General features: G+C 45.1%; 1 protein-coding gene across 1 annotated transcript in view; it reads right to left on the bottom strand.

Annotated features, from left to right (window-relative positions):
* The window catches only part of BRINP1 (BMP/retinoic acid inducible neural specific 1), a 112372-nt gene that overhangs the window by 15197 nt on the left and 75385 nt on the right, over positions 1-21790 (bottom strand). Inside the window, exons 4-6 of the mRNA XM_033137237.1 lie at positions 14356-14525; positions 9910-10015; positions 303-539 (exon numbers count right to left, since the gene is read on the bottom strand). Coding sequence (XP_032993128.1) covers positions 303-539; positions 9910-10015; positions 14356-14525 — 513 coding nt within the window. The remainder of the gene's footprint in view (positions 1-302; positions 540-9909; positions 10016-14355; positions 14526-21790) is intronic.

The raw sequence follows: 21790 nt of genomic DNA, 5'->3' as shown, positions 1-21790 counted from the left end.
TGAAGAATACATTTTCTAGACCAGGATTGGGGACACTGTGGCCATCCAGATGTTGTTTGATTTCAACTCCTATCAAACCCCTTACAGCATTGCAGGTCAGGGATGGTAGGAGTTGTAGTTTAACAGCATTTGGAGGGCACCACATTGGATACTCATGACGTTGTTGACTACATCTGCCCTATATAAGCTGCTGTCAGTTGGAGCAGATAATACACAGCCAGCTGGGAAAATATCTGGGCCTGGTATAGGGTAGTTTTAGTATGTAATTCCTTTGAAATGCCTTCTCCTTTCCTCTTCATTACCTGAATTCTCCAGGTCTTTGTAGGCTTCTGTCCAAGATTTTGCCATGTTGGCCAATGTGTATTCCATGATCTGAATGTCGGTGATGGGACAGTTGCACTGTGGAAATTCTTCTGCACACTGACATCCACACTGGCTGTCTCGGCATATATATTCTCCCTCTCCATTGCACATTATGTAGCTCAATGCTGACTGCACAAATTTCTCTTGTAAATACTGAGGAAAGATTAGCTGGAGGCCTATTGAAAATAATTGAGCGTAAGAAAACAGACAGTAAAAATTCAAGGTCCAACTCAACCCTCAACATTCTGAATATCCTGGAAGCTGACAGGTCTTTGTCTTGTTTTATTCATTTGTTTCCTTTTTAATTGCAAACATGCATACTTCATTGTACCCACGGAGACTCCTGCAAATGTAGAAACTGCAACCTTATTTTTAGGTGTTCCCTCATTCTGCTTCCAAAATGATAGGCACTCGAGTCCCTTGAGTTTGCTGTTAGAAGGAATGGCGTATGGGTTCTATTTGTGTTTTTATTTATTTGTTTTAATTTATTAGCAGTTCAGGGATTGTGGCCAGTGGCAGCAAAACCTTACTGTGAGATTACAGTATAAGCAAGGAATTGAGGGCATGGAAAAATGAGTGTAGTTCAGCTTGGATTCTGCTGAGTTGAAAATCTTACCACATCAGACAGCTACTATAAGGTTATGCTGTGACGTATGAAGATCTGGAAGGCACCATTTAGAAAATCAAACACAAATGGATATAAACAGAGAGTGTCCAGTTCAAAGGCCTTTCTGTCCACTCAGTATATAGCAAGGCTAAGAATAGAAGGTGTCATGCTGCAAGGCAGGTAGACCTGCAGCTACCCTGGCTCAAGGTAAAAAAATAAAAAATAAAAATCAAGGCATTTCCTAAGGCTGCTATACATTCGCCACATATTGTTTTGGAAAGTGTGAATTGGGAAGGTTCACTTCTGAATGGATCAGACTACAGTAAGCCCCCAATTGGCACTTGCTTTACTTACACATCTGCAGCCTTATGTGGTTGGGGTAAAAAAATAAGTATATTCTCTTCATTTATTTCTCACCCGCACACTCAGCAAGTTTTCCTCCCTTACCAGGCTTTGGGAAGAGAGCAAGAGCCCACACACGACAGTATCCAAGAGCCCACACTTAACCTCCCCAGACCCCAGTAAGCAGCCCTCTGCCTTGCAGCTGCATGTGTGTTTCAGGGGCTCCTAGCTTTGCACAATTTTCCTTGTGTGTGTGGAGCCCCAGAACAGAACCTTTGCAAAAAAGCATTGAGTTCCTTAGCAGAAGGGCAGGATGAAAAATGTTAAGCAGGGGTAGGAACACCTCTTGCTTGGGGTGTGTGTGTGTGAATGTGGTATGCCTGTCCTCTCTTTCTGGCCCTCAGGAGTCTCCCCAGGCCACATACTTTCTCCCTAGGCCACAACCCTCACCGGCCCTTCTTCACACTTCCTAAAGTACCGTATTTTGTTTTCCTGGCTGGAATATGTCCTCAGACCAGCTAAGACCATGCCTCTTGCTTTTCTGGATGGAGGACATAGAGTTGGGTGTGAGTGTGTGTAGATATGAATAAATGGAGAAGTGAAAGAATATGCCCTGGTTTTGCCAGCGTTATTGTCATAGGTTCACAGAATCATGGGGTTGGGGCTGGGGCTAGGAGGGGGCTAGCCCCAAGCGCACATTGAGAGGACGCAAACAAAGGGCTCCCACACAGGGATCCCTGTTCTGCCCTGCCTGGCCGGCATGTCCCCAGCCCCCATGTTGGCTGGCTGGGCTCCCTTCTGCATGCGCAGGCAGATGGTGCAGCATGGCTCTGCTTAGCTCTAGTGGGGAGGGCTGGGCTGGCGTGGCAGGCTCTGTGAACCCTACGTGCTCCACCCAGTGCACACCTGCTTGGTAGTGTCAGCGGTAAGGTTTGGACTGGCACGGCGGTTTCTGATTGCCCTTTGTGCCCTGCCCAGAACACACCTAGGGTGCCTGGAAATGCCACAACGCGCTGCATATAATTGTAGAAGTGGAAGGGACCCCAAGGGTCATCTAGTCCAACTCCCTGAAATGCAGGAACCTCAACTAAAGCATCCATGACAAATGGCCATCCAACCTCTGCTTTAAAACTTTGAAGGAAGGAGAGTTCACCACCTCTTGTGGGTGTCTGTTCCACTGCGTAACAGCTCTTGCTGTCAGGAGGTTCTTCCTGATGTTTCGCCGGCATCTCCTTTCTTGTAACTTGAATCCATGGGTTCAAATGCTACCCTCCAGGGCAGGAGAAAACAAGCATTCTCCATCTTCCATGGGGCATGTGGGTCAAGGAATAGGAACGCAAGCTGGTGCTTCCAAGGTCTGTGTGTGGAGCCTAAATCCCCCTGTCTGGCTCAAGGCTTGTGCAGGCCTACACACACAATACATATATTTCCATTAGCTCTCTTTAGATCAAATTCTGCAGCTTTCTGTTTGTGAGCCAGAGGCAAAAGCAGGATTCCCAGCTGTTTCCTCACACCTGATCAGTTCTGCTTGTCAGACTCATGTCAGTTTCTGGCAGCATGGGAAGAAGCAGTACAGAAAGTGAATCCTTTATGATAATTCCCTTGCCCAGATTTGTCTGGCCTCATCGTCAAAGTCTGGGGTTTTCAGGCTGGTAGATTAAAAAGGAGTCTGAGACACCAACAAGCCCCAGTGAACTACAGGCGTACAGAAGGTGGGCTGGTCAGTCACCCATCCTGTTTGTGCCATTGTGGTTCTGGGTGGCACTTTTCTAAAGCTTTTGGGGGGTTCAGGTCAAAGTTGCTTTTTTTTAGGAAGGAAAGCCCTGGTTTTTTGGGGTTCACGTAAAAGTTGTTGAGCTTCTTTAGGGGGGAGGAAAGCGACATTGAGCTTTTTTAGGAAGGGAAGCCCTGTTTTTGGTGGTTCAGGTCATTTTAGGGGTGCAGGGGAAATACATTGAATTGTTTTTTTAGGGGAGCCAAAGTTTTTTAGCTTCTTTGCGGGAGCCACTGATCTACCAGTGATCTACCACAGATGTCCAGTGATCTACCAGTAGATCTACCTGTTGGAAATGCCTGTTCTAGAGGAAAGGTGGGATTTTAACTTAGTAAATAAATGTCCAGCTCCAGCTGGGTACCCCATTATCTTACCCAGAAGAAGACCAGGCATATTTGCCTTCAGTCCGATTTGGCTCCGTTATGATTCTGTGTAGTTGCTAGTCACTATTTCTCCGTCTCGCAGAGTTGCTGTGAGGACAAAGTGGAGCAACTCGCTCCTCTGCATGCCAGCAATAATTTGGCCTCCATGCTGCCTGAAGCCAAATCAGAGTGAGGGCAATAGTTCACCCCCTCAATCTAGCATCTCGGGGGGGGGGGAGATGAAAAGAAGAAGAGGTCAAAAGTAGGTAAAAACTGAGCAGAAACGGCACCCAGTAGGAATAGGCTACTGTAAGTGCAGCCAGGACACAAATAGCCAGTGAAGAAGGAGGTTAAAAAGGATGAAAGGAGCACAATTTTAAAATAAATACGTAAATAAAATGCTTTATACAGTACTCATTCCAATGCAAAAATAATTCTGGACTAAGTCTTACTAGTGGCTACAGAATCCGACAGATGCTCAGCAGTGTATGTGGCAGAGGTAGGTAGAATAGAACAGAAATGCTACGTAGCGAGGATAAGAAAGGCTGAGGTTCAAATCCTGACTGCAAGGCTGGGCCGTATGGCAAATGGGGCTCTGCCCTATCAATCTCAGTCTGCCCTCAGCCAGCGCTCCCCCCTCGACTGCCCGACTGCCTTCCAACAACCTGTGTAGGAGGGATGCTCTGACTGACAGCCTTCTCTTCCTTAGTCTCAGTGTTGCCCCTTGTAGAATTCAGCAGGTAGGAATTCTAACCCTACCAGTTCCAAGCAACACCAGCCACCACTGCTCCAGGGGTGATACTTTCTCACACAAGCCTACCTTACAGGGTTGTTATGAGGATAAAAATGGGATGGCTCTATGAGCTCTTCAGACAGAGAGCCAGATGCAGATAACGATGATCTCTCCGATAGCAAGCTCTGGTGATGAGTGCCACCAGGAATGTGGGCACCAAAGAACAGGAGGGAGGTATCATCACAGTTGGTTTAACTGCAGTGTTTGAAGAAGTTACAGGCAACAACAAAGAGATCTTCAGACTGGAGAATCTGTGGCTAGCTGGCTGGAACCCTGAACAGAAGCACTCTGGTAAGGAGGTGAGAAAATGCTGCAACATTTTGTTGCAGGACCCGCTTGTTCATATTGGTCATAATGATTCATAGAAAACAGGCCACTCTCTTCTGGGCTGCCTGTCCAGATTAGGACTTCTTGCCCAATGGCAGTGAATCACCCAGTTTTGTCTGACCCAATTTTCAAGCAAGAGGGGAGCAGTGGCAGCTGTCAGGGAGGATAAACATAGCACTGCAGTCAATAGGAATGATATATGGGACACAGCAGGAAAGGGGAGGGAAGTGGCAGCAGATTCAGGTCACGATCTTTTTTCCTTTTTTCCTTGCAAGAAAAGGACACGTCTAGCACCTGCAGATCCTACTGAATTGAGCTGGGAGTTATAAACCTTAAGTAGCTTCCATCTCTTCTCTCTCCCCCCCTTCTCCCTTCTTCCCTACTCACCCCTCCCACATTTTGAGTACTTATAGATTCAGCATCAGCAAAACAGCACAAGGCAAGTTAGCTTAGAAAGGCACCTCAACAGGGTTACCTAGCATGCTATCCACCCAGTGTCACTGGACTCACATCATCACTGACCATTTGTCATGCTGGCTGGGGCTGATGGGAGTTAGGGCTGATTGAAGACACTATGGTGCAATGGTTAGAGTTCTGGACTAAGACTTGGAAGACCAGGGTTCAAATCTGCACTTAGCCATGAAGCTCCCTGGGTGACCTCAAACCAGTCACCATCTCTCAGTCTAACCTAACTCACAGGATTGTCACAAAGAATAAAATGGGGAGTGGGAGAACCATGTGTGCAACCCTGATTTCCTTGGAGGAATGGTGGGATAGAAATGTAATAAAATTAATGCATATTGTACAAGAACAACACATGCCTTTAAAACATGGACAAAATCTCTGAGTGTAACACTTGTTCATAGCATTTGGCATTATGCAACAGGAGCATAAAGGAAGAAGCAGACCTCAAGCTGGTGAATAATAATAATAATAATAATCAATGAAACCTGTAATATACTATAGAATGCCCAAAGAGTTTCTATTATTCCAAATGTTCCCCACAGATTCAGCTGAGACTTTGAGTCATGGGGGCAGGGTCTGGGACCTAGTAGATTAGGATAGATTAGGATCTTGGTTGTGTCAGGAAGGAGTAATAGGGGGTATTAAATAACCTCTAAATGAGGGTGAAAGAGGAGATTGCAAAATATGGTCTGAAGCTCAACATCAAAAAACAAAAAAAAACAAAAACTAAGACCATGGCCACTGGTCCCATCACCTCCTGGCAAATAGAAGGGGAAGAAATGGAGGCAGTGAGAGATTTTACTTTTTGGGATCCATGATCACTGCAGATGGTGACAGCGGTCATGAAATTAAAAGACACCTGCTTCTTGGGAGAAAAGCAATGACAAACCTAGACAGCATCTTAAAAAGCAGAGACATCACCTTGCCAACAAAGGTCCGTATAGTTAAAGCTATAGTGATGTATGGAAGTGAGAGCTGGACCATCAAGAAGGCTGATCGCTGAAGAATTGATGCTTTTGAATTATGGTGCTAGGGGAGACTCTTGAGAGTCCCATGGACTGCAAGAAGATCAAACCTACCCATTCTGAAGGAAATCAGGCATGAGTGCTCACTGGAAGGACAGATCCTGAAGCTGAGGCTCCAATACTTTGGCCACCTCATGAGAAGAGAAGACTCCCTGGGAAAGACCCTGATGTTGGGAAAGATGGAGGGCACAAGGAGAAGGGGACCACAGAGGACGAGATGGTTGGACAGTGTTCTCAAAGCTACTAACACGAGTCTGACCAAACTGCGGGAGGCAGTGGAAGACAGGAGTGCCAGGCGTGCTCTGGTCCAGGGGGTCACGAAGAGTTGAACACGACTAAACAGCTAAATAACAACAATAGTGGCACCTGTGTGCCATGCACGCTGGTCTCAATCCCACCCACCCAGGCTCAAAGAAGACTCAGAGGGAAAGGATCAATCATGCAGGGAGCCATTGTCTGCCCCCCCCCACACACACACCAGGAGCTTCTAGGCTAGAGGGCAAAGCTTTGGCAAAATCCTACAATCCAGAAAGCATTTTAACAACCCAGACCTCAGCTATCAGAGCCAGCTGCTACAGAATCAGGCAATGACCCTTTGAGAAACAACAAGAACAGGGTTAACATCAGGTCCAGACCAACTAACCTTTATAAGGCCTAAGAGTGGTGCTGAGATAACTGTCCTTCGGCGAGTTCCTAGCCAGCATGTGTCAGTGATTTGTTCAGGGTCCTGAAAGGCCAGGGTTTGGGGCGTTTTGTAATCCTGCCTAATCTATCTTGACTTTACCCTAAAAGAGGTGACTCTGCTCCTCGGGACAGAACACTGCCCTTCCAGCAAGTGCCATTGCTTCAACCCAATTTTGCAAGGAATTTAAGCTGTGAGTTTGGTGTCTCTGGATGGACTGGAGGGTGTGAAGAATGGGAAATCACCATGATATCTAAACTGTTCCCCACTGAGACCCAGAGAAGGTCAAGCCTTCAGATCTAACCCTGAAACCTGACAACCCAATTGATGGTATCATACAACCACACTGCTCTTTAGTAATAACAAAAAGAATCCAAACTGGCAGTCTTGATTCACAGTGTAATCCAAACAAGGGCTGAGTGGGTTGCTGCTGTAGTCATCCATACTATCATTCATCCTCTCTTTACTCTTAACATACTTGCTATGGCTAACTGCCATGATTGCAGCTACTACAGTTATGATTTCAGATGCTAGTGGACAGCAACTCCAGCCAGACCCAGCTAAGACCCATCTAATGGTTGGGATGAGTGAAACTGTAGTCTAACAACATCCGGGGGGGGGGGGGGGTAACACAGTTTCTTCCTACATGAAATTAGCCTTTGGTCTTCACCTTCATTTGAATTTTCCCTTAGTTTGTAACCTACCTGCACATAGAAAACTAAGATATCACAAATATGACTAATCTACAATCCTTTTCCTTGATGAGCAAGGTGGGAAGTTTTAGAGTTAAGAGAATTGTCCAAGGATCTAATCTCCCTCCTTGCATTCAAAAGTGGGAGGGCTAGTATCTCCAGCTAAGGATGTTGGGAGCAGAGATGGGTTGGGAAAGGCCATTGCCAGAGATCACCAAGGAGCCACTGCAACACAGAACAGAAAGGGAGCATAAGAAGAAGGCCTCTACTGGGTCAGAATAAAGGCCCATCTACTCCAACTTTCTTTTATGATAACGGCCAAACAGATTCCTCCCGGAAGCATACAAACAGAACCCAAGTGCAACAACCCCCCTCCCTCATTTGTGTTTCTCAGGAACTGTTACTCAGAGGCATCCTGCCTCCAACAGTGGAGGGAGAACATAAACCACCATGGCTAGTAGCAACTGATAGCCTTATCGTCCATGAATTTGTTGAATCCTCTTGGAGATGACTATGATTAAGTAGTATATCAGTTGTTGAAATCATCATCAACAACAACAACAACAACATTGGTAGACATCACTACATCTTGAAGAAGCAAATTGCACAGATAATCCAGTGCTGTGCAAAGACAATAGAAGACAATGTTGGGAGTGAGGGGCGAAGAGTGTGCTTAACATGACAAAGATCCCATGTCGAACTCCACGTTAAGGCATCAGGACTGAAAAAGGTTTCAGAATGTCATTGTCGGCAGTCAAGATGGGCCAGTGGTGTAACTCAGTTATCAGATAGCTTTGTATGAGCAAGACGCAAGACTAGCAGAGGTTACTTAGTCGGGAGAATAAGATGGGTGCCTTACAATATATCTGTGACCTTTAAAACTACGCTTTAGCCTTACCCTCCTCTTCTCTCTCTCTCCCCCACCACAATCGAGAAGGTGGCTCTCAGAATAATTATCTAAGATCTTTGACTTTCTTCTGCAGCTGCTTTGCAAGAGCTCATTAAGCATTATTTACAGGGCCACAGGTAATGGATCGTGACTTTGTCTCCTCTGATCTGATTAGCAGCCAAGCACAAACCACTGTCACAAATCAGTAATTTGTTGTGGCTTGAAGGACAGTTTAGGGGAAATAGCAACGTCTCCAAGATACCACTTACTGTCCTGAGTTGCAAGAGTCTATAAGGAGGAGGCAAGGAGGAGAAAGGACCATCAAAACCAGAATGACATCCCGTTGGTCAATCTAGCACAGCTGTAGGGACATAGGAAACTGCTAGCAAGGGTAGGATCTATCTAGATCAGTCCACACTTAGGGTAGCCCACATAGTATCCTCTATATCAGGGGTGGCCAACTTCCAAGAGACTGTGATCTACTCACAGAATTAAAAACTGGCAGGAAGGAAAGCCCTGTTTTTGGTGGGTCGGGTCATTTTAGGGGTGGGGGGCAAAGATGTTGAGGTTTTTTTTTTAGGGGAGCCAAAGTTTTTTAGCTTCTTTGGGGGGAGCCACTGATCTACCAGTGATCTACCACAGATGTCCAATGATCTACCAGTAGATCATGATCCACCTGTTGGACATGCCTGCTCTATATGTTGTTGGGCTCCAGCTCCCATCATCCCCAGCCAACATAATAATAATAATAATAATAATAATAATAATAATAATAATAATAATAATAATAATAATTTATTTGATGGTGGCATCATTTCAAAGACAGAGGTCAGCAGAACTGGACGGAAGGGCACCTCGGCCCAATCCACCAGCACCACCCAAGCCCAGCACAAAGATAGTTTGGATTGCACCCTAAACCAAACATTTCAAAGTAAGATCATGTCAGGTGTCAGTTGTCCCACTGCCTTTGCATTCATTGACAGCTGAGGAGAGTGATTCTATCCACAGCTTTCCTTATATTATCACAAGTAAAAGGACCAGAAACATGCATCAGCAAAGAAAGAGAAGGAAAAACTGGATATGGTTGGTCTTAAAGGTTCCTAGTTCAGATTATTTGGGTTCACAGAATGTGTGAGTAGGGTGTATGATGAAGTAGTATTTTTCTGAGGGCCGGTGTCGGGGGGGGGGGAGAGAAGTAAAACAAAGGTTGCATAAACACCATACATTTGAAATGCACACACCCGAGTCATGGGAACTATAGTTTACCACTCAAAGCCACAATTCCCAGCACCCTTGGCTAATTTAAATGTATAGGGTATATGCAGTCAAAGTTTTAAAAAAGAAACATAAAAACACAGCTTTTCCACCTGCCAAGTGTCCCCTGAAAAATGTGGTGAATACCTGCAAAAATATCACTGAAATTACCCTTTTACTCCATGTGAACAGGGCAGTGAATTCAGGGCGGGGAATTTTCGTTCAATGCTACAAAACATCAGGAAAAGGTGATGGAACATCCCAGAGAGGGAATGGAAAGGAATGGAGATGAGAGCAACTGACGCCAGTAAGCCCAACTCCTTTCTCCCCTTACCTTGTAAGTGGAGTTTGCTCTCAGCGCTTTGCAGAAGGACAGAACTCACAGAGTCCAGATTGTCGTAACTGTTACAGCCCAATGGGCCTGTCCGTGTTTCGGTTACCTAAAGCAGCAGAGATTTTAAAAAGAAAGAAAGCAAAATCATTTCCTTTGCCAACAGTATGTAAAGACTAGGGAATGGAATGTAAGTAGAGCCTGTTGGATCAAAACAAAAGGCCCATATGGCCTACCACTCTGTTCTCATGGTGGTGGCCAAATGCATACCTAATGGAAGTCCTCATGCATTACTTGAGGGCAAGAGTTGTCTCCGCATTTGTGATTCTAAGAAACTGGTATTCAGAGGTATTTATGCATCCAATGGTGAAGGGAGAACCTTGCCATGGTGGCTAGTAGCCATCAATAGTCTTTTTTACTCCAAGAATTTGCCTTATCTTCTTTTAAAGCCTTCCAAGGTTGGTGGCCATCACTGCCACGTGTAGGAGAGAGTACCACAATTTAACTCTGCCTTCTGTGAAGTTCTTTCGTTTAAGAGTCCTAAATGTCACAAAATTCATCCAGCTCATGTTATATGGGAGGGAGGAAAACTTTTTTTCCCCTGTCCACTTTCTCCACACCATGAATTTCTCCACGAGGGGGTCATGTTTCCAGAATCCCCGTGGGGAATTCCTCTTCCCCATTGCTTCAACACTTGAGGAGGAGCTTAAAGTGATGAGAGTAGTGAGAACAGCTGTTGAGGAGGAACCCTCAAAGTTTGCCTAGGCAGCACTTGCATGTTGGGAGACAATGTAACCGAGTGCTTTGCCAACAAAGAATTAAAACCGAGTCAGTTGTCCTTGTTGGCCCAGGTGTGGGTTGGTCTGGGTGTGGGTTGGGATGCTTACAGGCTTGTTGTGGGGAATAAATGAGAAGGTAGAGAACCATGTGCACCATCTTGAACTTCTTGGAGAAAAGGTAGGGTATAAATGCAATAAAACTGCAAAGTAACTTCCAGTGTTGGGGTTTTTTCTGGGGGGGGGGGATTGCAGCCTGTAATAGCTTAATTAGTCCTTTGCTTGGGAAATGTGACTTCTTCCCCCCTCCCCCTGCTCCATTCATCCAGTATCAGTAGATTGCTTTCACAGATTGAAAAGGTCTTTGTCTGAAGGCCCATTTCTGCTTCCTTTGTCAGTGCCCCTCTGCTGCTACTCTCCCGTGCCTTGTTCTGCATCCCTGACCACCTGTATCTCAGAAAGTATTGTCCAGTCCTATTGTCAGCTCTTGTTGCTGATACACCTGAGAGCCTGTGAAAAGACTTCCAAGCTAAATTGTGCAGCATAAAAGGCTGGACAGAAACAAGTTACATTGTGTGAGCTCCTCTCTCTCTCTCTCTCTCTCGCTCTGCAAAGATGCGCCTCTCCACCTCCTATTGCTCCAGCAGCTTCTGTGGTGATTTGCCTGGTTGGGTTTTGTGAGGTGTTGACCAGAGCTGAACTTGACATACTTGGAAATTGCAGGGGCTGGTTCATTAGGGCAGATAGGGCACTGCCAAGCTAGTGCACGCCTGCCTGCCTGCTTACAACCAAACCAGAGGCGTGGGTGGCACCTCCTTGTCCTCCTAGATCCCTTGTAGAACTCAGCAAGAAAGAGGATGGGGACAAAAGTTGAATTAGTTGGCTCTGTCTATCAGTGACTCTGGTTCCACCAGCTGTTGGCCTTCCTGCCTTCTGCTCTTCCATACCCTATGGGCAACAGCCAGTGTTTTTTTTCCTTCTTCTTCTGGGGGTACTCAAGGGTATGCATTACCAGCACATTTTTAAAAGGCTAAAAGTGTGGCAGGGATCCCCAAGTGCCATCTAGTCCAACCCCCTGAAATGCAGTAATCAGAGCTGGATTCCTGGCAGATGGCCATCCAACCTCTGTTTCAAAACCTCCAATAAATAAGAGCCCATCATTTTCTGAGATAGTCCATTCCACTGCTGAGCAGCTCTTACTGTCAGCAAGTTCTTCCTAATGTATAGTTAGAATTGCCTTTCTTATCATTTGAATACATTGGTCTGAGTCGTACCCTCTGGAGCAAGAGAAAACAAGCCTACACCATCTTCAATGTGACAGCCCTTCAGATATTTGAAGATGATATCATATCCCCTCTCAATCTCCTCTCCTCCAGGCTATACATACCCAACTCCTCAACCATTCCTCATAAGGCTTTGTTTCCTTCTTAGAAGAAAATTGTTGGCTTAACTTTTGTGGGTTAAAAACCTTGGGCAGTTTCCTGGACTTTGTGAGCAGTGTCGCACTTTTAATTGGGAAATCCGCCATTTTGGAAGTCAAGACTGGGCTGCAGAATTATAAATAGTCATAGGGGGAGGTGAGCCTTTAATGTGTCATTATATTTGCACTTTCAATTTGATTTGGTAAATCTCCCCTGGAAAGGCTAAAGTTTGATGTTTGATGCAACTGGTTTGGGAAAATTACTGAGCAGACGCTTAGATTGGATTTCATCGGAACTGTGTGAAGATGGCAGCTGCCAGCAGCGAAGACTTTTGGATTGATTCGACAGAAACACCAGCATGTGAGGAGACACTGCAAACTTATGGAAGGGAATCATAGACATTAAATCCACACAGAAACATATCTTTGTTTGTTTTATCTCGCTTGTGGGAACAACTCAGAGGCTGCGAAAGAAAGAATGAAGGATAATATCAGAAAGAATTAGAGGAACCATCAGAAATGATCATGGAATGCAGCAGAAGTTTGACGTTGATCAGAGCCCTACGAACTTGAAGCACGGGAAGTCCCCAAAAAATTATAATTTGGCAGAATATTTGGACTATTCGATAGGTATATGTATAATTTGGAATATTTAATGTGAATGGATTGGATTGTCAAAGTGGAAAATTTAATAAAATGATTTATATATACAGCACACACACACACACACACACACACACACACACACACACACACAACCTTTTGTGGGTTTGGGCACCTGTGTCTGCAGGGGCTGATTTTTGGGAGGAAGCAAAGAGCTTTAAAAAGAGAAAGAAAAGAAAATGGGTGTTGTGTTTTAATTGGTGGTGATAGAGGCAACAATTCCTTTTTTCCTTATTTTTATTTTTGCCTTGCCTGTGGTGGTGGCGGAGCTTCTCAAGACTGCTACCTACTCCTTCCAAATATTTTGGACTGATGCTGCACAGCAACACTTTGGAAGAACAGCATCTGGAACAAATACACCAGCAGCAGCAGCAGCAGCAACAACAACAACACCTTAAGTCCAAAGCAGTAGTCATCTTCCACCCTCCTCCTCCTAACACTTTCATTGGTCAACACTGCCTCTTTGTTTATTGTGCACAATAAACCCTTTCCCTCAATTTCTCGTTTTTCCAATCTCAGGTTCAGCTATTCACATTTCTGAACCAGTTCCCAATTCTTTATACAGTGGTCCCTCGACTTACGAATTTAATCCGTTCCGAAAGCACATTCGTAGGTCGAAAAGTTCGTAAGTCGAAAAAGCGATTTCCCCATAGGAATGCATTGAAGCAGTTTTAAAAGGAAAAATTCGTAAGTCGAGGAAACCGCATCTAAAATTCATACGTCGAATAAACCGCATCTAAAATGCCAACGGATTTCCATTCAGATGTCGAAAAATTTGTTGGCATGCGGCCACTTTTTTCGTTCGTAAGTCGAAAAATTCGGATTCAGTGTTCGAAGGACCACTGTAGATGAAAAGTCCTCATGACATTTCATCAGCGATATAACATGAACTGACGTGGACCCTGCACATTATCTAAAGCCCTTCTTAATCTCAATGCCTCCTTCATGAGAGGTCCAGAGGGTGACAACATGAAAACAAGCCTTTTCTGTGGTGGCTTCCTCTTTGTGGAATGCTGCCCCTAGGGGGGCTCAATTGGCATCTAAAGTTATGTAATATTCCACTTCTCCCAGGCCTTTGGCTAATTAAATAATCTATGGCTTTTAAAATATTTTTTTTTGGGGGGGGAATTTTGGTTTGTTGCTGCTGTGGTGGTTGTTTTATATATTTTGTGTTTCTATACAGTGAACTGCCCTGTGATCTTTGGATGAAGGGTGGTATATAAATTTAATTAATAAAAATAATGCACATTTCTCCTTACATTCAAATTATAATGTATATGCACACTTTCTTCTAGTTAATACATTTTTTTGCGCACATTATTTAGTTAGGGAAGTGCATCACAAAATTTAAGAGAAGAAAGAATTTCAAAGGATGTATGTGTTTCAAATCATTTATCGTATGAGGAAGAGCAAATTAAGTAGACTCACCTTTAAAGGCAAACTGAATCAAAATTCTCCCCGATCCTTACCTGCAACAAAATGCCTCCTAAATGCTGTGGTGCTGTCTCTTTCCATCACAACATCAGTACCCCCACTCTCTTTAAATCCAGTTTCCTTAGGCTCAGTGAACACATGCAACCAAAGCCATACCTTGATTGCTCCGGTAGAGATCTGGATCTCATGAAGGCGCCTCATAGTTCCATCCCGGTCCAAGAAATAGGAGGAGGCGAGCTGGTGAAGAGACTCGACACTTTGGGAGGCATTGCCCGACTTTCGATCGAGTCGGCTTTTATCCATGTACATGGTCAAAGCCTCCTCTCCTAGCAGGGAAAAGAAGAAAGCATGAATGCGAGGAAGAGGAAGAGAAAGAGGAAGAGGAGGGGGAGGGAGGGGGAGGAGGAGGAATAAGAAAGGAGGAGGAAGGAGGAGGAAGAGGTTGGTGAGAAGGAGAAGACTCAGGTGATGATCAGGAGAAGGTGTAAAAGTGTTACCACGTCACTGACACCCAAAGTATGAAAAAGAACCATAAGGAAAGCTTCACACCTCAGTGCAAATCTGCCATTTTACATTCCCTTCATCGATGTTGTGTTAAACCATAAGCAATGAAAGCATCATTTCGAACACTAGGAAGAATCTAGGGTGATGTGGAAAGTGCATGAGATTTTGTGAAACCTGACGAAGGACACATGGAGGATCTCTGCTTCTATTTAAAAAGTAAAGGCTTCTAGTACTTATATGTGCTTGTAAGGACGTTCAGTGGTTGCTCATGAGAAATCAGCCGAACGCAGAACTTCTAAAAACTAAGTTCTTTATTGAGCATATATTTACAGTGGAGCAAAAGTTCAAACGTCCATCTCATTCCTCCGCAGAGTCCGGGAATGAACCCTTCCGGTTCTTTGTCCAGCGAAAGAGCCGCGGGATCCTGAACCCCCGCCTCCCCCTTCCACGTCTTTCCTGCCTGCGAACTCAGGGCGCGGGAAACTGTCCCTGTTCCCCGCTTCCCCCTTGGTGCTCAGGCTCTGCGATCTCTTCACAGCCCCTGCACTGACTTCCTGCCTCTAACTCCCCCTCCCCACTGGAGGAACGGTCGCTTCCTCCTGAGGAGGGGGATGACGAACTGGTGAACAAAGGGGGTGGTTCCCTGTACTGCAAACGATCCCGGGATGCGACCTGCCGTGGTGAGGGGGGTTTCCTGACAGTGCTTGACAACATTAACACAGTGTCTGCAGAACAATAGCACAATTAGGGCTAGGAGCGTTGTCTTGGCAATACACACACACACAGAGAGAGAGAGAGAGAATTTTCCCCCAAACTTAAGTTATACATATGCACGCCTATTTGCTGATGTGTAGTTCTGATGTCAAGTGTACCCCGAAACCATCCCAGGTCAAGGCTGCTCTGAAGCACCAAATCAGTTCCCAAATCGAATTGGGGGTGGGGGGGGGAGACATGCACAGAGCTGATATTGAGTAGCAGTCACTGGGATGAAAGAAGTGGTGTTACAATTGTGGAGCATGCCCATTTTCACCTGCCAAAAAGCATGGGTGGATATGTTCGAGGAAGGGAGGAGAAGAGCAACACATCACCTCCTGGAAAGAGCCAGCAACAGTAATCAAGAAGGGTTAATAGATTTTTTCTGCATTATTAAGTCCTAATTTCTCATTTATTAAGCAGACGCAGTGTTCAAAGTCATCTTCCCTTCAGGGCATTCCCTGAAAATTAGCTCTCAGCTCTGCCCACTCCATCCTCAAGCAGATGCATTCCAAGGAATTGCCTAGCACATTCTCTCTTTCCTTCTACTTCTTCTTTTTTACAGAAACAAAAAGAGGACAGGGCCTTTTACTGGCACTGGGACAAAGGGATTGGCACCAGGACAGATCGGAATTAGGCTGGGAGGGCGAGACATTCTGCAACAAATGAGACCCCCCTAATCTTGTTGCACACTTTCCGCTTCTGGGAAGCCTTTGTTGCTGCCAATGGGGAGGTTCCCTTGATGTGCAAGTAGCAGCCTCAGAGAGGTGCTATTTGCCATGACCATGGAACTTAAAGAACAATTAGAAGACTTCTGCAATTAAGAACCAGTGTTTTAAGATGCTTCCAGATGTCCTGTTTATTGAACTTTCATCCATTCAAGGAGATTAGATGGTGTTGGCGATTTAATTACTTTTCTTTCTTATCTGTATACAGGGAGGTTGGATGATGTTGCATCAAAGCACGTGTTGTCCCACACTTCTCAGTGCATTTTCCAGCTGCTCTCCTTATCCCCAGAAGTCTAATCTTTCAGAAAAGTGTGGTTGTTGCACAAGACCTCCCAATCGCCTATAATTGTGCAACTTGGATTTGTGATTAAATCCCACTTGAAAATAGCAACAGGCTGGAAGAGACCTTAGTGTGGTTGTTTTTCCTTATCCCTCTCAATCTCCCCTTCCTTTTCTGTCATATATTTTAGAGCATGAGCCTAAATGCTGCGTCCATATTATTACTGATTCTTCTAAGCTACTAAGGGAGTCTTATTTTGGCTGAAAAATGACCCTCTACACACACACATCCATGGTCCCGTGGTTGCTCAGGCTTCCCCTCAGCCACTATCTGTACAAGGAAAGAAAAAAGCACATTAATTGCATCCACACAATTAACATAAGCTCTAATTCAGTCTACATCAGGGAATGGAATCTGGGTGTTTCCACAACTCAGGTGTTAAGCAGTTGGCAACGGAGGATAAGACCATGGCTGTGCACATTTCTACATTCCTTGATTTTCTGATTAGGTTTGAGCCCCACCAGAAGACCAGGATGTCTGAAGCATATCAGAATGGGCAAAAGTGCTCTTGAAAGTGTATCACTTTTGCATTTTGCCTCCCCACCCCAATTTTAACTGGTTATCAAGATAGACAAATGACTCGCTGCTTCAGAAACCAGTTTAGGGCAAGCTATTTCACTGATGATTTTCAGAGGGATGAGATGTCAGTCATAGGCAATGGTGTGTTGATCTGCAGGTTCTCAGTGATCCTCAGTGTGGAAAATTAGATCTGAGCTAAAACTCACCCGCAGGTTGAGCTCAGTGGTAAAGCCCCAGCATCTCTAGGAAGGGCTGGCCTGAAATCTTAGAGAGCCTCTGTCAGTCAGTGTAGACAATACCAAGCTAGATGCACCAATGGTATGACTCATGAGGCTGCTTCTTATGTTCCTACATTTGTACTTTTGCAAATCTTGGTATTTCCACTAGTCGGAGGATAGTGGTTAAGAGCGGTAGACTCATAATCTGAGGAACCGGGTTCATGTCTCCACTCCTCTACATGCAGCTGCTGGGTGACCTTGGGCTAGTCACACTTCTTTGAAGTCTCTCAGCCCCACTCACCTCACAGAGTGTTTGTTGTGGGGGAGGAAGGGAAAGGAGAATGTTAGCCGCTTGGAGACTGCTTAGGGTAGTGATAAAGTGGGATATCAAATCCAAACTCTTCTTCTTCCACCTGAATGTCACTGTTTTGGTCGCAACTGTGGACACCATTTTGATGCAAAGGCAGCAAAACATTGAGAGACTGCTCACTGTAGAGCTTAGAGGCTTAGTTTGTATCTCTGAGGGGGCTGTCTTTTCAGTAGCATTTAAGAACACTAGAAGATCTCTGTTGGGTCAGACCTAAGGCCTGTCTCAGGTGCAGGGACTGTTTTCAGCCCAAGGCCCACATTTCCTCCTGGGCAAGCTTCCTGACAGTGGTGGGTGGGGCCATAGACAAAAGTAGGTGGAACAAATAATGCACCTACATTTGGCTAGTTCTCTCCTCCCCACCACCCCACCACGACAAGCAAGAACACAGGCAGGGGGAAATGTTCAAGGAGGCTACAAAGCAGGGCTGGCGGCCAGTGTGGCCTAGGAAAAGGGGTGTGTGGACTGGGGAAGCCCCAAGGGACAGACAGAAGGGCTTAGAGGTCTGTATTTGGCCCCTGTTCCCCACCACATCCTATCTAGCCCAGCACTCTGTTCCCACAGTGGACAGCCAGATGTCTTTAGGAAGCCCCACAAGCAGGACACAAGCACGATGGTTGCCACCCTCTTGTAATTCTCAGCAGCCGTACTCAGAAACATGGAGACACTGTATGGTCATCATTGCTAGTAGCCATTGAATTTGTGAATTTGTTTAATCCTCCTTTAAAACTGTACTATGGGATTTGCTATAAGTTGTGTGAAGAAGTACTTCCGTTTACCTGTCTTGTTCTCTTACTGTTCCACTTCATTGGATGACTTTGTCTCTAGCATTATGTGAAAGGGAGAAAATCCTCTACGCCTATCCACTTTCCCTACCCCATGCAAACTTTATACACCAGTTTCCCCCGCCTTCATTTTTATACACATGTCTCCCCGCCTTAATCGCCCTTTCTTCTGAGCTAAAATGCCCCAAATGTCATAACATTTATTCATAAGAGAGTTGTTCCAACCATTTGATATATTGCTCTATTGTATTCCTTTTCTTATTGTACAATATCCCTTTTCAGGAGTGGTGAAAAAAAAGTGCATTTAGTTTCCCAAGTGCGGTTGCATCATACAGCATGTGGTTGCATGCAGGGGAGAATTTCTATGATACTATGCTCTTCCAAATCCACCCCCCCGCCCTCACCCCTCCACACATACAAAAAGAAAAAGAATCCACACAGAAAAGTTTCATGTTGGGTAAAAGTGTTCAAAGTCTGCCCTTCTCTTTGACATGATGAACAGTAATAATATGTTGGGCCTATAAAGTGTTTATAAAAAATAATTACTCACTGAGTATATTCCAACATCCCAAACAACACCCCTCCCTGCCCCCACCACCAAAAAACAAAACAAAACCCCACTCTGTACATAGAAAGCCAATAGGTCAGGGAACATGCTAGGTGTGAACCTTTATCATGAGCAAATGGTTTTCAATTTTCAAGAGTTTCTTTATTCATCACATTATATCCAACCTTTCATCTAAGATGGCATACATGGCTCAACCCCCATTTTATCCTCAGAACGACCCTAGGAAGTAGGTTAGGCTGAGTGGTAGTGATTGGTTCAAGGTGAACCAGTGAGCTCCCCACCCAAGCGGGGACTTGAACCTGGATCTCCCTGGTCTGAGCACAGCACAAGCATAGCACAATGGTCCGTACACCAAGGAGGGCAATGAGGCACAAAGGAGCACTCAACCACCCAACTCCCCATGTACACCCTAACAAAGGATGGCACAAGTCTTATGACTTGAGAAAGAAAGAATAATGTGCACACTTAGGGCTTCATTAGTACCCATCAGCACTAAGAAGCTGGCACTGAAATGCCTTCCAGTGTTGTGGTTTTCAAGCTCTTTGTGGGTAAGTACGTTGTCTGCATTATTCCAATGAGAAAGAGGAGCTATCTAATGTCAAGAGATGATAGGTTGTATGAATATTCTGGCTGAATTGGGGAAGTGTGTGTGTGTGTGTGTGTGTGTGTGTGTGAAGTCTCCAAATAGGAAAATACTTTTGCTCATAAACAATGCATGCTCCCCAGAGGGTCCCTTTGCCTCATCCTCCTCTTTACTGCCATCAAGACGAATCTTTCATTCCTCTTGCGCCTTTCCCTGGCGGCTCTCCCTCCCCATGCTCTCTGTGCTGGGGGCTGATGGAACGCTTAGCTCCGCTGTCCATCGCCAGCTCTCGTTACAAGCCTGTGCATATTTTAAAGTGTTGTGTCATAAAATCAGGAGCACGAACAAGCCAAGGTGAATAATTCACCATCGCGCCTGAACAAAATTAAAAATATATTTCACCGTCAAAAGGTCTGTGTTATTTGGAATTTCCAGGGAGATAAAAAGGAAAAAAAAAGGAAAAGGAAAGAAAATTGGCTAGTTGTAGGAGGTGAAATGGAGAAGCAAACCCTAGTCCCTCCCTCATGTAAATTCAAGGCACGCAGTCAGATCATCTGCTTGTTTGTTCAGAAAAGTGCCACTGTGTTCAATGCAGTTTAATCTCAGGCAAGTGTGAACTGAATTGAAGCCTGAAGCAACAGTCTAAACAATAGGGATGGGGAACCTCGGGCCTCTCTGTTTACCCCTCAGGACTCTCCACGGGCCACACCTGCTTCCCACAGGCTACACCCTTGACTGCTTTTGCATGGCTGGAATATGCCCTTGTGCTGCAATAGTGACTCTTGCTTGCATGAATGGAGAGGGGTGTTTCTATGTGTGAAGAAACCTCTGGGTTTTGCACGGCTGGAATATAACTTCATGTTCAAAGTTAAGAGTCAGATTCATTGTTCTGCTTGTTTTTGCATCTGGCCCTTGCCAACAGCAGCGTGAGGGCTCCTCAAAAGGCTGCACATATGTGAATATGGCCCTCAGTCTAAGCAAGGTTCCCCAGCCTTGTTAGACATGTTTACCTGGTACTAAGTCAACAGAGTTTACTTCTGAGTAGATATGCACAGGATGAGTTGGCTGGAGTGAGACAAACCACTTAAGAACCTAAGAACAACCTGCTTGATCAGGTCACCTAGTGAAGCATATTGTTCCCAAAATGACCACACAGATAGATGCCTGTGGGAAGTCAACAAGCAGGACTTGAGCACAAGGGCCCTTTCCTCTTCTGTGGTTTGTAGCAACTGGTATTCAGAAGTATCAGTATCTCTCAGCAAAGCGGCACAGCATAGCCATTTTGGCTAGCAGCCATCAATCAATAGCCTTCTCGTCCATGAATCCATCTAATCTCTTTTAAAGCCATTTGAGTTGCTGGCTACCGCTATCTCCTGCAGGAGGGAGTTCCATAGTTTAACTATGCTCTGAGTGATGAAGTATTTTTTTTTCCTGCCTGTCCTGAATCTTTCAGAATTCAGCTTCACTGCTCCAGTGTGATAAGAGAAGCAGAAAAGCTTTTCTCTGCCCACTTTCTGCATACCATGCATAATTAAAAAAAAAAAAAAAACTTCTAGCATGTCACCTCTAACCCACCTTTTCTCTAAATGAAAAGCCTTGTAGGACATCACAGAATTCCCCTGGTGCTGAACAGCAGTCTCCTATAACTGCTTGCTGCAAATCACCCTGGGACTGGAAGAAGAAGCAAAGTGATCCCAACCCCCACCTCCCTGAGATGCTCCAGAAGGAGCATACTGTGGTCAACAGTATCAAAAGCCATCGAAAAATTGAGAATGAGCAGGGTTATACTTTCACCTCTCTCTCTCTCTCTCTCTCTCTCTCTCTCTCTCTCTCTCTCTCAATAAATGTCACTAACAAGGGTGACAAAGACAGCTAATTGGGGATGCAATGGTGACAGAGAAGTAGACGGCAAAGCAGCCTCACTCATGTTTGTCAGGTTTAGACAGGGTCCTATGCCACCTGCACTCTACTACCAACCTTCCTGCTTCATGGCATGCAGGTCACAGGAATATCAAGGAGACCTATGTGCTCCACAGCAATGATGAGTGCACTCAGGAGCAATTGTGTCAATGACTCCACACATTTCACCATTCCACAGTGAGACAAGAGACTCAACAAGAGTGTCAGCCATGTCAGTTGAAAAATCCCTCAGAGCATTCAGAATTCCACCAGTCTCCTAGGGCGGACCAACTCAGTGGGTCCTCCAACTTTGAATATGTTTTTTTA

The sequence above is a fragment of the Lacerta agilis genome, chromosome Z, assembly GCF_009819535.1.
Source record: "Lacerta agilis isolate rLacAgi1 chromosome Z, rLacAgi1.pri, whole genome shotgun sequence".
Classification (NCBI taxonomy): domain Eukaryota; kingdom Metazoa; phylum Chordata; class Lepidosauria; order Squamata; family Lacertidae; genus Lacerta; species Lacerta agilis.
This window is presented reverse-complemented; position numbering and strand designations above follow the sequence as displayed.